The sequence below is a fragment of the Pogoniulus pusillus genome, chromosome 18, assembly GCF_015220805.1.
Source record: "Pogoniulus pusillus isolate bPogPus1 chromosome 18, bPogPus1.pri, whole genome shotgun sequence".
NCBI classification, from domain to species: Eukaryota; Metazoa; Chordata; class Aves; order Piciformes; family Lybiidae; genus Pogoniulus; species Pogoniulus pusillus.
This window is the reverse complement of record NC_087281.1, coordinates 23,402,793-23,417,088: the sequence shown is the minus strand read 5'-3', so window position 1 is coordinate 23,417,088 and position 14,296 is coordinate 23,402,793. Positions and strand designations below refer to the sequence as shown.

General features: G+C 50.6%; 2 protein-coding genes across 5 annotated transcripts in view; one reads left to right on the top strand and one right to left on the bottom strand.

Moving 5' to 3' along the window:
* Positions 1 to 62: 62 nt before the first annotated feature.
* On the bottom strand, positions 63 to 9,514 carry POLH (DNA polymerase eta). 2 transcript variants are annotated; one of them, XM_064158781.1, is made up of 10 exons: positions 9,360 to 9,514; positions 9,119 to 9,253; positions 8,816 to 9,027; positions 8,241 to 8,410; positions 5,245 to 5,348; positions 4,086 to 4,205; positions 3,394 to 3,517; positions 2,673 to 2,738; positions 1,866 to 2,029; positions 63 to 1,060 (listed from the first exon to the last, which is right to left on the bottom strand). In XM_064158781.1, exons 1-10 carry the CDS (start codon positions 9,494 to 9,496, stop codon positions 202 to 204), a joined length of 2,091 nt encoding a protein of 696 aa, XP_064014851.1. In that variant the 5' UTR covers positions 9,497 to 9,514; the 3' UTR covers positions 63 to 201. The 2 variants fall into 2 exon arrangements, with proteins under 2 accessions (XP_064014851.1, XP_064014853.1); XM_064158783.1 differs by having other exon boundaries at positions 9,244 to 9,453.
* A 176-nt stretch (positions 9,515 to 9,690) lies between these two features.
* XPO5 (exportin 5) overlaps positions 9,691 to 14,296 on the top strand; it is a 30,790-nt gene continuing 26,184 nt past the window's right edge. The window contains exons 1-7 of one of the 3 annotated variants that reach the window (XM_064158772.1): positions 9,691 to 9,874; positions 10,247 to 10,368; positions 11,028 to 11,100; positions 11,672 to 11,809; positions 12,112 to 12,294; positions 13,244 to 13,285; positions 14,141 to 14,164. In XM_064158772.1, the coding sequence (XP_064014842.1) occupies positions 9,770 to 9,874; positions 10,247 to 10,368; positions 11,028 to 11,100; positions 11,672 to 11,809; positions 12,112 to 12,294; positions 13,244 to 13,285; positions 14,141 to 14,164 (687 nt within the window). In that variant the 5' untranslated portion in view covers positions 9,691 to 9,769. Of the gene's footprint in view, positions 9,875 to 10,246; positions 10,369 to 11,027; positions 11,101 to 11,671; positions 11,810 to 12,111; positions 12,295 to 13,243; positions 13,286 to 14,137; positions 14,165 to 14,296 lie in introns of all 3 variants that reach the window. The other 2 variants (XM_064158771.1, XM_064158773.1) reach the window with 2 other exon arrangements.

Here is a 14,296-nt window from a genome sequence, read left to right as displayed (position 1 = left end):
ACGCTATCTGCCACCAGCTAAAGCAAGGACATCCAGCATCATATGCAACTCAGGACTTCCTCTTAGACTTGTGGTAGAAATAATTTATTAGACTCTTTTACGTTAAAAAATGGCAGGCATTATAAAACCTTTCACCTGTATTTAAATCCACTGCTGCTTTAAAACCATGGATTAAATAAAAGCTCCTAGCAAGGCTGGGAGTTAAGGAGGTAAGCGCTTAAAGAAAAAATCCAGAGTTCGAGTCGCACCTTCTCTGGGGCGCTTGGCGCTAGAGCCTGTTGGAATTCTTGGCCTGTTCTTTGCCTTGGCAGGAGACCTGGAAGCTGCAGCCTTTGGGCTGTGAGGTGCTGCTGGAGCTGTGGGAGCACTGGCCTCCAGGAAGGAGTTTTGAAGCTCCAGAGCAAAGTGATAGTCCATGTGCTCTGGGAACTCCCACACCAGCACAAGCTGGCCACACTTCTCACAGTGCTGCTGCTCCCCTGGTGAGGAAGGAGGGAGTATGGCAAGCTCAGGAGAGGGTGGCAAATTCTGCTCATTTCCCTCCATAGCTGGCTCCAATTTCAGAAGGGTTCTCGAGCTGGGTGGAGTCGAGGGTGTTTGTGTAGCACCAGTCAATGACTTCTCACACGGAAGCCTCTTATAGGGAGAAGTAGGGCTCCTATCTCCAGGACTCTGCTTCACAGAGGACTCCAGGTCACACTGCACAGAGACAAGTCTAGCGTCACCTCCCTCTTGGTGCTCTGGGGAGCTGGGCAAAGGTGACTCTGCGCTGGTAACAGCTGGCGTTCGGACTGGTGCTACTACCTGTGACTGCTGCTTTTCTGCCACCTTCTGGAAGAACGACTCAATAGCATTAGCAGGCTTCTGCTTAAGATCTTTGCTTGGGCTCCTAAAAAATTTGACTCTGGGCCTCCCAGAGGATGTGGCATTTTGGCTGGTGGTAGCAGTGTTATCGGGCTGGGTATCACTGGTCAGGAAGGTGGCAATGCCTGCAGAGAGGAGTGTAGCAGGCTCCGAGAACTTGTTTGCTGAGAGAAGCACTGATATGAGCGGTGGAGACCTGCAAAGGACAGACCAACATAAGCTTGGACATGAACCTGGAAAGCAAGGAGTCTTTCAAGGAAAGACTTCAAGCAACGTAATAATGCTCACAGGCAAGGGACCTGCAGTTCGAGTATCCAGCAAGGGGTGGGAGAGGCATTTTCTGACAAAACATTAGTATTACTTCCTCCAGACATAGCAGGCTGCATGAGGCAGAGCAGACAGCCTCTTCCCAGAATAGCTTTTACCAAAGCAAAGGGCACTGGAGCAGGGACAGCCTGCTGCTAGTCTGGACGTTCAGTCCACCACATGCAGAGCTGCTGTGAGACTCCCAGGCAAGGTGAGAGGACCTTAAAGGAGCACCAGCCTGGTTAGAGCCTAACAGAACCTTCAGCCTTCACTGCAGAGCAGGAGGAAGTAACGCTGAACACAGGAGCTGTGCACCTTAGTTTTCCTTCCTTCCCCAGGTGCCTCCTCCCAAAAAAACACCTTTGTCCTCATGGGAGGAGAGCAAGGTCCAGCACAGTGGGGCAAGTACTTGCCTTGCTGCAGCAAGGGAGTCCCCTGCCGGTAGCAACCATTAGCTCCAAGCACAGAAGTGAGAAACGATCTGCCAGATGTGGGGCTAGGAAGAGGCCAAGCTCTCACAGCTGTCCTACCCCTTACACATGGAGGTTGCTGCAGCCTGCTCTGCATGTGCTGGGTACGTTTTTCTGGGCAGTCAGCACAACATTCTCATGCTTTCTGTCAAGTTCCTGGCTCATCCTGCACCTTCTGCAGCAGAATATTTGATGGGGATGTGAACTGCTTCCTCCCACACTCACCAGGCCACCTGGTGAGCCCCAGCCACGTTGCAGTTTTGAATGAGGGCAAAGGCATCGTTGCACATCTTCTGGGCTTCATAGCGGGACAGAGCGCAGAAGCGTGACACCCGGGTGTCTCCCTGCATGCGGATGACCACCATCAGCTGCTTGGCCACCCGGTTGTGCTGCAAAGAGAAGAAGTAGCTGGGTTTCAACTGACACCTGCAGGAAAGGCAGAGGAAACTATCTCACTGCCGTGTCCTTATCTGCTCTAGATGATGCCGTGTGACAGACGGCAGCTTGTTCTGCCTGACCTGATCTCCAAGGGATAGCAAAGTGCTTGTACAGCTGTGCCACGAAGGATAGGAAGGAGTTAGTCCCTGCTCTCATTCAAAGGCATCTCTGCACTTTTTCTTGCCCCCCTGAAGAAATGAAGCTAGCAGACTAATCTCACCCTGGCCTGCAGTCTACCACCTAGACAAGCATACTGCCTCCTCTCACAGGCTCAGCACAGAGAGGGCTTGCAAGGGACCAGCAATGCAGCAGGATGAAGGTGCAGTGGCTTTCAGGTCCCTGCCTCCTAAAAGGCACAGGACAAGGACCATCCTTAGCCCCTGTAGTGTTCCAGGCCAAAACCTTCCTTTCTGCCTAGGCTCTTGCACACCCCTTTGCTTGGGGCACCTTAGCACACAGGCATACATCTGAGCATGAGCAGATTTCTTTCTCCACCACACACCACCCTCTGCACAGTGCTCACCATTTAAGCTCATTGAGCGGCTTCTCAAAAGCCAGCAGGAAGATTACTGTCCCCATGCCTTCCCTCCTTACCTGACTCCTGTCCTTAATCAGTCTGGATTCCAGCTCCAAAGCCAGCTGCAGGAGCCAGTGTTGCACCTGGAGAAAACAGCAGTAACAGGCAGGCTTGGTCTCTGCACACAGCACTGGCATCAGACCAGAGCAATGCTCAGCCCACTGGGAAATGCTGGAGGGGGATCAGGCTGAAATGGACACAGACTATCTTGAGGCTCCATTATCTGGAGCACTCTGGACAAATTGTCACAGGTATGAGGATTCAAGACTGAAGGCAAGGCAGTACAGATACAAGTTTTGCAGCACTGCTACTAGACTTTGCCAAGTAATCTGGATTCCCTGCCCTAGATCACCGACACCTCTGTGGGCACCTCTCCCCAGCTAGCAGGTAAGGTGCATTGTCCCACTTGTTTTGGGCTAGTTACCTTCTTTATAGCCACCAAGCACTCGGAACTTAGCACCACAAATACCTTTTGAACAGCACAGGCCCAGTTTTGCTCATGGAAATTATAACAAGCTTGGACCTCTTTGTGCAGGAGTTTGTCAATCTATTTCTGTCAAATGAGGATTTCCCTCTTTTCTAGGGCCCAAACCATCTCCTCCCATTGAACCCCTAGACTGAGTTTCACCACACTGTGACACACAAGAGCGTACTTTTACAAGCTAGTCTTGGCTTTTAGCAGCCTCATCTTCTTCAGTACAAAGGTCAAGCCTTGTGGCAGACAGAGGCTTCTCCTACCTCCTTCTGTGTGGCCAATGCTGTCCTCCCAGGGAAGTTCTTGCTGCAGCCAATGGACTGAGGCAGGTACCGGTTTTTAACAGGTTCATCTTCAATTCCTCTGCACAAGTCGTAGAGCCAGGACCTAAAAGCCACAGACAGGCAGACATCACTGGGCAGCAAATCAACCTTCTGCTAAGCTGTGATTTCAGCTCTGTGCAAGCTGTGACTGTCTCCCATCCCCAGCCACAGCTGAATAGACACGCTTTCTTTGAGCCACAACTGCCTGTCAACACAACTCCTCCCCTTAAGTGTCAAACAGTTCACCAGTCTGCAGGGCACCCCAACTACTGCTCTTGAGCCACAAGTGGTATTTCAGGTTCCAGTGCAGCCTTGTAATTTCCTCTGTAATGAGACTGTCAAACCTGTCTGCTTCCCAGCTTGCAAGGGAGCCCTTCCACAGCTTGGCCCCATCCTTAAAACTCTGTAGAGGAAGGCAAAGAAGGTGGCTGACAAGCAAAACATCAACCTGCAGAAAGTGCCTGGGAGCAGGCACTACTGGAAACCTGATTGTGGGCCTGCCACATCAATGCTTCTGAAAGATGTCACTCGAGTTTTAACTTCCAACCTTCCAAATCACAACAGAACCTACAACCAAAAGGAAGTCTCAGTTCCTGCCAAGAGGTAAGTTGTGCTAAGTGGTTTATCATTACCCAGTTTTGTCTCCAAAGTGAGTCTGGAGCTCTGTCTCACTGAACTGTGTCAGCTGACCAATGTACTCTATTCCCAGGATGTCTGTAATGGCAGTGCCAAGCTTGCCTCCCAGGTTACGGCTAAGGCAGGGAAGAAAAAAAGAAAGAAAACAAATGAAGCATCAGCTGGAGACTATGCCAAGTCTTTTTGGACCAGCTGTCCCTAGATCAGGACAGACAGAAGCAGCCAGGAACTAGCAAAACAAGTGGGAGCAATTAGTATATAACTGCTCTTCTGCTCATAGTAGAAGGACAGATAGGAGCTGAAGTGGGAATGGCAGTTTTAGTGCTTCTCTCTCAAATCCACCTTCAAAACATGATTCCAAAGCATGCTCCCAAGAATGTGTCACACATTCACTCCTTCATTCTGCACAGACAGAGCCCTTCCCCACACACCCCCCACTCCATCCCTAGTGAGACAATGCCAGCAGAGAGCAACAATGCAGGTTTAGAGTGCAGGACCAACAAACCATTCCTCTGGAGCAGCAGTGCCAGTAACTCTTTCCTACAGCAGAGAGTACTTGTGCACAGTGTGTCTGCTGGAAACAAAACTGCATCTGCTCTCTGGAAACACAGCTGGCATACACTCAGGCACAGCTATGGCCTCCTTGCCCACAGTTGCTTCTGGCTTACACCTGTGTACCCCAGCTATCATCTTGAAGGCTGTCCACAGGATGCTACAAGTAATTTAAGTGTGGTCCCTTTGAGGGTGGTTGTCCACTGACAAGACTGCAGCTCCCAAGCAGGCTCTTCCTGAACTGCATTGTTCACAGCTATAAGGGCTTGCTGACGAGATTTCCTCTCCATTTCTTACAAGCATTGATGAGCAGTTACTGTGTAGCTGAAAGCCTTTGCTGGTTGCTATCAATCAGCATCAAATTGCTCTCTGTAGAGGTGGCCACAAACAGCTTCCTACCCTCAGGTCATTTTAGTTCTGCCCAGACAAGCAACGATGATAAACCAACAACAAGTCCCACAACAATGAAGACAAGCAAGGCTCTCATATAAAAGCCTGGATTGTAGGAGCACAGCACCAGCTTTTAAAAGACAAGCTCTTGGCAGAGAGCAGCTGAGCCTGAGCCCCAGGCTGCACAAAAGCAGGCAGCTCCCCAGTACTTACATACTGCTGATAGGCAGCTGGCTGAAGAGCTGCGGGACAAATCGTGACGATACTAGAGTCTGGCGGTTGGGCTTGTTTAACCCACAGGCCAGTTTGGCCAGTGTCTGTAACAGAGAAGAGAGTGGAAGCTCTGTTGTTACAAACTTTGCACTGTACTGTGACTCAGCAGTTTGTGCTGTATTATCACTGAAAACTGCTTTTGGAATAGCTGCCAGGACATGCAGGTTACACCGTTGTGTGCTCCCAGGTTGTACACACCTTGGGACTTGACATGCATTCACTTGGATACTCCAAAAGCCTGCTGCTTCCAGACTTCTAGCTCTGCAAAGGGCTGGCCACCTGCTGCAGGCAGCTTAAGGGACCTGCATCTACATCCATTCTGGTTGGCTTATCCATCAGGCAAGCATGGTGGAACTTCCAGAGCATCACCATCATCCTCCCTAGACTACATCTCTCACTATATCTTGGTCCTTCATTTGTGTTGATCTTGCTTTTTCTCAGTGTCACTATTTTAACCTTCTCTCTGTAAGGTCCACAGCAGCATGTGCTGTAAAAGGAAACCTGCAACATACAAAATTGATAGCCTGGAAAGGATACTCTTAAGCCTATCTGCTATGCAACTTCCCTTCCCACTCTAATCTACTACAGGAACAACATACACAGACCAGCTTGAACTATGTTTAGCTGGGTGGCTGTTGTGGTTTGTTTGTTTGTTGAATTTTATGGTTATTGTGGGGGTTTGGGGTTTGTTTTTAACAAATCTACATTCACTGCTTTACCACACACCCTGTAACTAAGCAAAGTTTCTTTCCTGCCACCAAAGCTACAATCCTTATTAACAGTCTCTTTTACAGGCTTATGTGCATCCTTAGTCTTTCCTAAACAAAGTAGATTCCTTCCCTTCAACTTTTTGTACCTAGTCACCTCCCAGGTGTTCAATTACTGTTCAGTTGCTCTTCTTGTTTGACTGGAGACTCTTCCAAGTTTGCCCAAACTGTTCATAAAGTGAAGTGCTGCAAACTGAACCAATCACTGAGACTTCATGGGAAGAAACCATTTCCTTTTTCTGACACCTTCTCTAATGTGCACATGCTGAAAGAGCATTTGCCATTTCTACAAGAGCACTTATTAACATAGGTGAATCATCCTGCTGTTTGTCTGCACTAACTCCAAGCCACTTCCTGAGTTACTGCAAGGTAGCCCAAACCCAGCTGGTCCCTTTTTTGCTATAAACCACAGAAACAGTCAGAGGAACGCAAGAACCACCACTTGGTGATGTCAGACTATTTCTGGGCTTTTCCAAGCCCAGAATTTTCATCTATAATTTCATCTCCCAGAATTCTCACGGCTCAGGCCCTGAGGCTCCATCTCTGCTTTGCATCAGCTGATTTCCTACAGCTGTTCCCTCTATACAGGCATCAGTGAAAATACTCGCTCTTAGCAGACCTCAGGCAGATCCCCTCAGGGTCCCACTCTAAACATCCCAATTTGAGTGCAACTCACTGAAGAAAATCATTATGGAAAACAATTGGATCTTTTTTCAGATAACCCCAGTCATGTGCATTTTTCTAGGGTGTCATCATCATCTTATGTCACTCAGGGTGAGGTGTATGAGAAACTGTATGGTCAACACTTGACATCTGCAGTACCCCTGAACATTAGGCCACTTACACTATCAAAGAGGGCACAGAAATGAGTGGTTCTGGATAAAACTGTGTTGCTACCTTCCAGGAGCTTCCAAATGGCTCACTGAATTATTTTGTCTCATTTATCAGCTGGATTCCTTGTGTACTCTCAGGAATTAGCTCATGAGGAAGAATAGGGAAGTCTCCCAGAAGAGTTTGCTTAGGGAGAAAGAGCTGTAAGCCAGGGAATGCATTTTACTGGCACAAATTTTCAGCAACTTAGAGGAAGTAGGCAACCAGTTTGAGACACTGAAGTGAGTCAGGTTGCTTTTCCTCTTTCTGGTCAACCAGTATTTAGCCCTTCTGACCACCCTTTAAGTGATGCCAGGCCAGCTGCTGAAAGCAGCTGCAGGAGCACTTTAGTCTGACAGCAGCTGCAGACAGACTTCAGTGCTGCAGCTAGAGGGCTTTCCCCGCTGGGTGAAATATGGTGCTTCACTGAGAACACCTAGCATCCCTTTCATTTTCTGCAAAAGGGGCTTGTCTGCAGCTATGACTTTAAAAATGTAAGTGCTGACTGAGAAAAAAAACCTCCAACAACAAAGGCTAAATCGATGCTTTGGGAATTAAGAAAAATAAACTTCCTCTCAGACTGCTACAGAAACACCTGGGAGTACTACCATCTATACACAGGTACTGCAGCCAAGCACAAACCTCTTCTGAAAGCAATGAGAGGAGTGTTAGGTGCTCTCAGTGAAGCACCCAGCAGGAAACCTTCTGTAGCTGCACCACTGAAGTCCGTTTGTTTCTGCAGCTGCTGTCGTGCACAAAGTGCTCCTGCAGCTGCTCTCAGCAGCTGGCTGAGAATCACCCAAAGTGTGAACAGAAGGCCTAAAGACTGATCAACCAGAAAGAGGAAAAGCAACCTGACTTGCCTCAGTGCCCCAAACTGGTCACCTTCTTCCTCCAAGTTACTGAGAACTTGTAAAAACCATTCCCTAGGTACAGCCACAGATGCCTAAAACAAAAGGTGCAGGTTTGCTGCTTTGAGATATTACATTTCTTCCTGAAGCAAACTCTCCTGGGGGAATGAAAGCCCTATTCTTCTTCATGAGATAACTGATTAAGGTACACCAGGAATCCCGGCAGTAAATTAATTGACTGCTGACTGCATAGTCTACATCTCTGGGAACAAAAGTCCCCTCCTCTTCTCAGAGGTCCTGTAATTTCCCTGAAGGTGTGCTCACACATGGCTGCATTTCCTACTTAACTCATCTTTTATGGAAGACTTGGCAGAGTGCATGAGAGCATCTACAGTACATTCTGACTCTGCTGCTCAGAGGAAATCAGGCTGATGTGTTACACACATACTTTGTTGTGCGAAATCCCAGCTGAACACCTGAATCCAGTGGCTGCTTCTACAGCCACCCTTATTTCTTCCACAATGACTGCGCCCATGGTCAGCTGCAGGTCAGGACAATCAGGGTTATCAAAAGACAGTGATGCCAGCCACTCTTGCAAGCCACACTGCCGCAGCTCCTCTGGAAAAGAAATGCAAAGGGGATCAACTTGAGCATTTCTTGCTAGGCTCAGCAAAGAGACTGGTAGCATCGGCTAGCCCCGGACAACAGCCACGTTTCTCTAAATGCATGTCAAGAGCCAGGACGAGAAGCGAACAGCTCAAAAGGCTTAAAAGTCATTCCTGGTGAAAACACAGATCCCACTAACCATGCTCATACTTCCAGAGAGAGAAAGCAGCCCACCCTCGCTACCCGTTGCTGTACAGCAGTGTTACCGATGGAGCAGAAGGACAGCCAAGGGGATCCAGGGTGGCAGCACCAGGCTCCTTTTTTGCAGCATTGTGCGGCCTCTAAGCCAAGCCGCTGGAGCCCTCTGCAAAGCCCAAGCTCCGCGGGGCCTCCCCCCGGGGCCGGGTCGGTGCGTACCCTTCTCGCCGGGCTGGGGGCCACGATCGTCGGGCAGCCCCTGCACGAAAGTGGTGGGCAGCAGCGCGGCCGCCAGGGGGCGCCCCTGCAGGGCGCGCAGCCGCTCCCGCGCGCTGCCCGTCAGGTCCAGGTACGCCTCGTCGATGCTGGCCCGCTCGATAGCGGCGAAGCGCGACAGCACCTGCATCACCTCCTGGCTGGCCTCCCGGTACCTGCCGGGCAGCGGGCAAAGCCTCAGGCGCCGCCTCGCGTAAGGAGACCCCCGCCGCCACCGCCCTGAGCCCGATCCCCGGTCCCGCTCACCGGGTGAGATCCGCCTTGCCCCGCGCCTGGGGCACCCGCGCCAGCGCCAGATCGGGGCACAGCGCCCGCGCCTCCGTCGCCCACATGCCACGGGACACGCCGAAGGCTCGCGCCTCGTAACTCACCGCGATGATCCTGCACGATACGGAGGGCAGTACAGGGCGGGCACGCCGCGGCACAGCCTCACGGAACGGATGCAAAGGGCCGTGGCCACGGCCGGCCCGCCGGCAGGGGCACCTACCCGCCACCCTGCCACTGGGTGTACTGCACCACGGCGCAGGGGCGGCCGCGCAGCTGCGGGTCGAGACGCTGCTCCACCTGCATGAAGAAGCAGTCCATGTCCACCAGGGCCACCACGCGCTCCCGCCCCCGAGACATCCCCGCACCAGCGACTCGGCTGCCTCCCGCCCGACGGGCACCGTGCCCCGCCCCGCCCCGCCCCACCCAGCGCCGCCACTTCCCGGGCGCGGGGCCGCCCCTGCGCGGGGCGCGCCGGGAGCTGTGGTTCTGCAGGCCGGTGGGCGGCGCGCGCCCCGCCCGTGCGCCACATGCGCAGAGCCGCTGCCCTGCCGCGCGTGCGCCGCGGGCCGGCCGCCCCCTCCTTCGCCCGTCGGTGGCCGGTGGCGTGGGGCCGCCGCTGCTGCCGCCGCCATGTCCGCCGAGCAAGTGAGCGGCCTTTGTGAGCAGTTGGTGAAGGCGGTGACGGTGATCATGGACCCAGCGTCCACGCAGCGGTACCGGCTGGAGGCGCTCAAGGTACCTGGCCGGGGAAGGGTGTCGACGGGCTCCGGCCACGCGGGTGACCCGGCCACGCGGGTGACCCGGCCACGCGGGTGTCCCGGCCATGCGGGTGTCCCGGCCGCACGGTCCCGGAGTCTGCTTGGGCCCTGCGGACGAGCTGGGGGTGGTCCGAGTCCGGGCAGCCTCTGAGGCACTGAGAATCAACAGCAGGCCGGGAAAGGCGGTGGGGGCTGCGCCTGCGCGCCTCTGAGGGGGTCGGGGGAGCTCCCCGCGGCGTGCTCTGCCAGAGGCTGCGGTTGTGCCCCACTTGTTACCGACCGCCTCTTTGCGCCCCCCTGCCCGCTTCCGAGACTTAACCACGGCTGCGTGTACTCGGTCTTTTCCCAGTTCTGCGAGGAGTTCAAGGAGGAGTGTCCCATCTGCGTGCCCTGCGGACTGAAGCTCGCCGAGAAGACGCAGACGGCCATCGTCAGGCACTTTGGCCTGCAGATCCTGGAACATGTGGTCAAGTAAGGCGCCCCCGCGCCGGGGAGGGGTGCTGGCCTGCCACCATGAAGCCACTAGCCTGGGCTGCTGTTCTGGCGCTTGCCGCTTCAGGGAGACGCTTTCCACACGTAGAGAGTGTGCTACAGTAGCAAACACTTGTTGTCCTGCTCTGTTTCCTTCGTCATGTGTAAAAGGAGGACAGGAGAAGATGGTTTTCAGGCCAGTTGGGAAAGCTAGTTCGCTGGGCTCTAAGACACAGTGAGACTGTAGCACGTGAATAAGCACACACCATTGTCAGTAGGTCTTTGAAGTGTTCTCTGTCATTAGACTCGTGTTAACAAAGAGGCTTTGTGTTAGTTCATCTCTGAGGTTTCTCTCTGCCGCCTCTACAGACCTGATGCTTTGTGCTTTTGCTGCTGCTTCTCATGTCTGTTGACCTCAATGGTGCACGCCCATTTGCCAGCAGCAGTTTTAACTCAGCCTTCTCACTAAGGGATCGGACGCTGGCAGTCAGTGAGCTGTAGTGTCTAGTTGAGGTGAAGAAGTGATGATTCACCGGGAATCAAGTCAGAGAACTTTATAAATGTTTTGTCTTGATAGACTTAGTTTTTAACTATATATGTATGTATGTATAAAATACACACAGACACACACATGTATATATATAAACTCTTTCAAACAGGTTCCGTTGGAACGATATGCCTCGCCTGGAAAAAGTTTATCTAAAGAACAATGTCATGGGCCTCATATCCAATGTAAGTGCCTCCTACCCCAGACTGTTTGAAACGTGATTCTCTAGCTTGGAGATAGAAGAAGTCCAAGAAAAAAGTTACGCTTGCTAATGAGTACAGAGGGTCTGAATTTGGTTCTGTATTTCATTGCTTTCTCGCTGTGCATCCCTGGCTGTTGCAGTGCTTTGCTTTGCAGCGAGGTGAATAATAGCGTGGCCTCATGCGGCAGTAGGGTTTGAGACTTTGTATAACCCATGTGAGGTACTTCTCTTAGGAAGAAGATCAGTAAATATAAGCGTTCTTCCCCTTTGCAAGAGTGCTGAAGTTGTTGTCTCGGTTGTGTTTTCTCTGTCACTGTGATTGTCCTTGTGACCAAATGACCTTTTTTTGGTGGGAAATCATGTTGGTTGCCAGAGTTCGCTAGCTATGGAGAGAAGGAATGTCACTTAAGATACTGGGATGAAGGGTTGGCCAGTGCTCTGTTTCGTTCTGTTGGCTTTATTTTGTGTGGTTTAGAATATTTGCAACTGCTGTGCTTCTCAGATCAGAATTATAAATGGTTGTTTTGTGTAATCGTGCCCCTCTTCTGTCACAGGGAACTCAAAGTATTCTGGAGGAGGAGAGTCACATTAAGGATGTTTTGTCTCGCATTGTGGTGGAGATGATAAAGCGTGAATGGCCTCAGCACTGGCCTGACATGCTAAAAGAGCTGGATACCCTCTCAAAGCAAGGGGTATGAAACACACCTGCCTCTTCTGTTCTGCATGTTCGTAGTACGGGTTTCAGTCTTCCATTATCCTGAGAAGAGCCTAACTCACTCCTGGTCATGTGAGATAGGCTGGTGTTGTGCTCAAAAATCCCTGTCAATTATTCTAGCAGGTTATTATAGCAGAGAGAGAGTAATTGTCCTGTCTTGTGCTCCCAAGGTGTGACTTGTGTCTTCTTGCGTGCTTGCTGTTTTCCTACATTTCTGAGCTGCAGAGATTTTAATGTTTGAGCTGCACTGATGGAGTGTGTTTAATTTTGGGACATCAGGAAACTCAGACGGAACTGGTGATGTTCATCCTCCTACGGTTGGCAGAGGATGTGGTGACTTTTCAAACACTACCTACCCAGCGACGACGAGATATCCAACAAACCCTCACCCAGAACATGGAGAAGATTTTCAGCTTTCTATTAACTACGCTGCAGCAGAATGTCAACAAGTACAGGCACATGGTAAGAATCTTCTTTCCTTGGGTTCAGTTAAGGGATTTGGGATACAGCTCCTAAGTAGTTGGGAAAGCAAGTGCAGAAACTGCCTGAAACTCATTGCGATTGCTATGAAGTGGGGCTCTACTATGCCGTGAGAAGCCTGTGCTGGTCAGAGAGACTGAACACACAAGGTTGACAGGATTAGTGTTGATGTTGTGGATTTGCTCATGTAAATGGCTTGAGTTGATGCATGCTTCATCCATACTGTTGGAATCCTATTCTGACAGTAGGGGTTTGTGGATTACCAAAAGGTGTGGTTGTGTCAAAACCAGGTTCGGTATCGTCTGTATAGCACACAGTGGTAAAGATGCTGCCCTGGGCTGGTATCTGCTCTCTTACACTGCAGTGGTGTCTTTGTGGTGATGTACCAAGATGCCTCTCTGGTCCTTTTATCTGAGAGCTCAGGTCAGGAAGCCCTTTATTTCATGTCGTGGTGAGGAATGCTCTTCATTTTGGAGTAAAGAGTCGTGAATTCCTGTCTAAAGCCAGAGATGTGCAGGTTGGTTAATATGAATGGTGAAAGCCAGTCTTTGCCCCAGTCTGTTCCTGGAAGAAGGAATTGAATTAGGGAGTGAAGCACAATTGAGAAACCAAACCAGAAATAAGCTCCTTAGGTGTATCTCTTGTTCTTTTTTTCTGTGAATTAAAATCCAGAGTTGCACTAAATATGAAAGTGGGAGGCAATGAAACACGCCCTCTTACCTGACTTCTGTCCATTTTCCTGATGGATTGACAGGCTGAACAAACCCACCTGTAGTGTGCAGGTCACTGTGCAGTTTATGGGTGGGTGGAAGACTCTGGTGTGTTTTGTAGTCTGGTTGAAATGCATTTCCAGGTAAGATTTGAATTGCAGTGCTTGAGGTTCTGAAGTGTGGCTGCTTTTGCTAACAGTGGAATCTTTCTGATTGGCAAGGTTGGAACACCCCAGGAACAGGAAGCCCTCACCACTCCACAGGTTAGCACATCTCTGAGATGTTTTTGCACAGGGTAAATCCTCAGGATGGGGATATTCACTTAACTGCAGACTGAGATGGGGGAAGATGATGGGTAGCTCCCCAAGACCATAGTAATCTGCAGTGCTTGCAAGTATGCAGTTCTGGTATGGGGGCTTCGTTGTTACGTGTTTGGGAACAACCAGGATAAATTGAAGTCACTGTACCAAATACACTGATGGACAGAGTTCCCAAACCAAAACCTTGCACTGGAAAGAAATCCTTGTGGTGTCTTTGCTTCTGAAAAACCTGAGTGTCTGTGGGGGTTGTTTGCATTGGTCAAAAAGAGCAAGCAGGGCATTGCTGCTAAGTGATTGGAACTGGGAGTCAGGCTGTAGTCTCTTGTCCCAGCTCTCTCTCTAACTTCCTTCCTGACCGGGGACAAACTGCCCTTTTCAGACATCAATCTCAATATGTAAAAGCCACCAGCACCTTTCAGAATCTGGCTTTTAACTGTAAGGTGCTCTAAAAAGGTCAAAAGTTTCTTCCCTGGAAGCTTCCAGGAAGCACCAAAATGAATGCCTTTCATTCTTGTCCCCTGCATCTCCCTGGTACCTGCTGACTGGATTGGCATCTTTTGGATGAGAAGGAGGTTGTGGCTTAATTCAGAGTCCTGTTTTCTTACCTGCCAGGGCACTGCAGAGCTGGATGTGGTGGCTGTAGCAATATCCTGAGTGTCTGGATATGTTGCAGCCTCTTTCATTAGGGAACTGTTCTGTGATGTAGCTTCTGGATGTGTTCTTGAGAATAAACCTGTTCAGCAGTGGCTGGGTTTAAGTCTGCTGTAGCTTACCATCTCTTGTTTTCTTTTTCAGAAGACTGACCTGGCTCAGGAGCCAAAGGTGAGTGGAGCTACACAGGAGTTAGTGTGTTAATCATTCCTAACCCCCCCTACCTTGCCTAGAACTAGGGTTTGCCTTACTTTGGAGTCTATTAACTGTAGTCTATTAACTGGGTGGATTTTTTTCAGCCAT

Bases quoted from the DNA above. Each gene is read 5' to 3' on its own strand.
- POLH (XM_064158781.1), bottom strand. From the start codon at position 9,496: ATGTCTCGGGGGCGGGAGCGCGTGGTGGCCCTGGTGGACATGGACTGC. The intron at 5,349-8,240 runs GTATGTGTGTAA...TCTCTGTTACAG, and splicing joins CTGGGATTTCGCACAACAAA to ACACTGGCCAAACTGGCCTG. The intron at 1,061-1,865 runs GTGAGTGTGGGA...TGTCCTTTGCAG, and splicing joins GGGGCTCACCAGGTGGCCTG to GTCTCCACCGCTCATATCAG.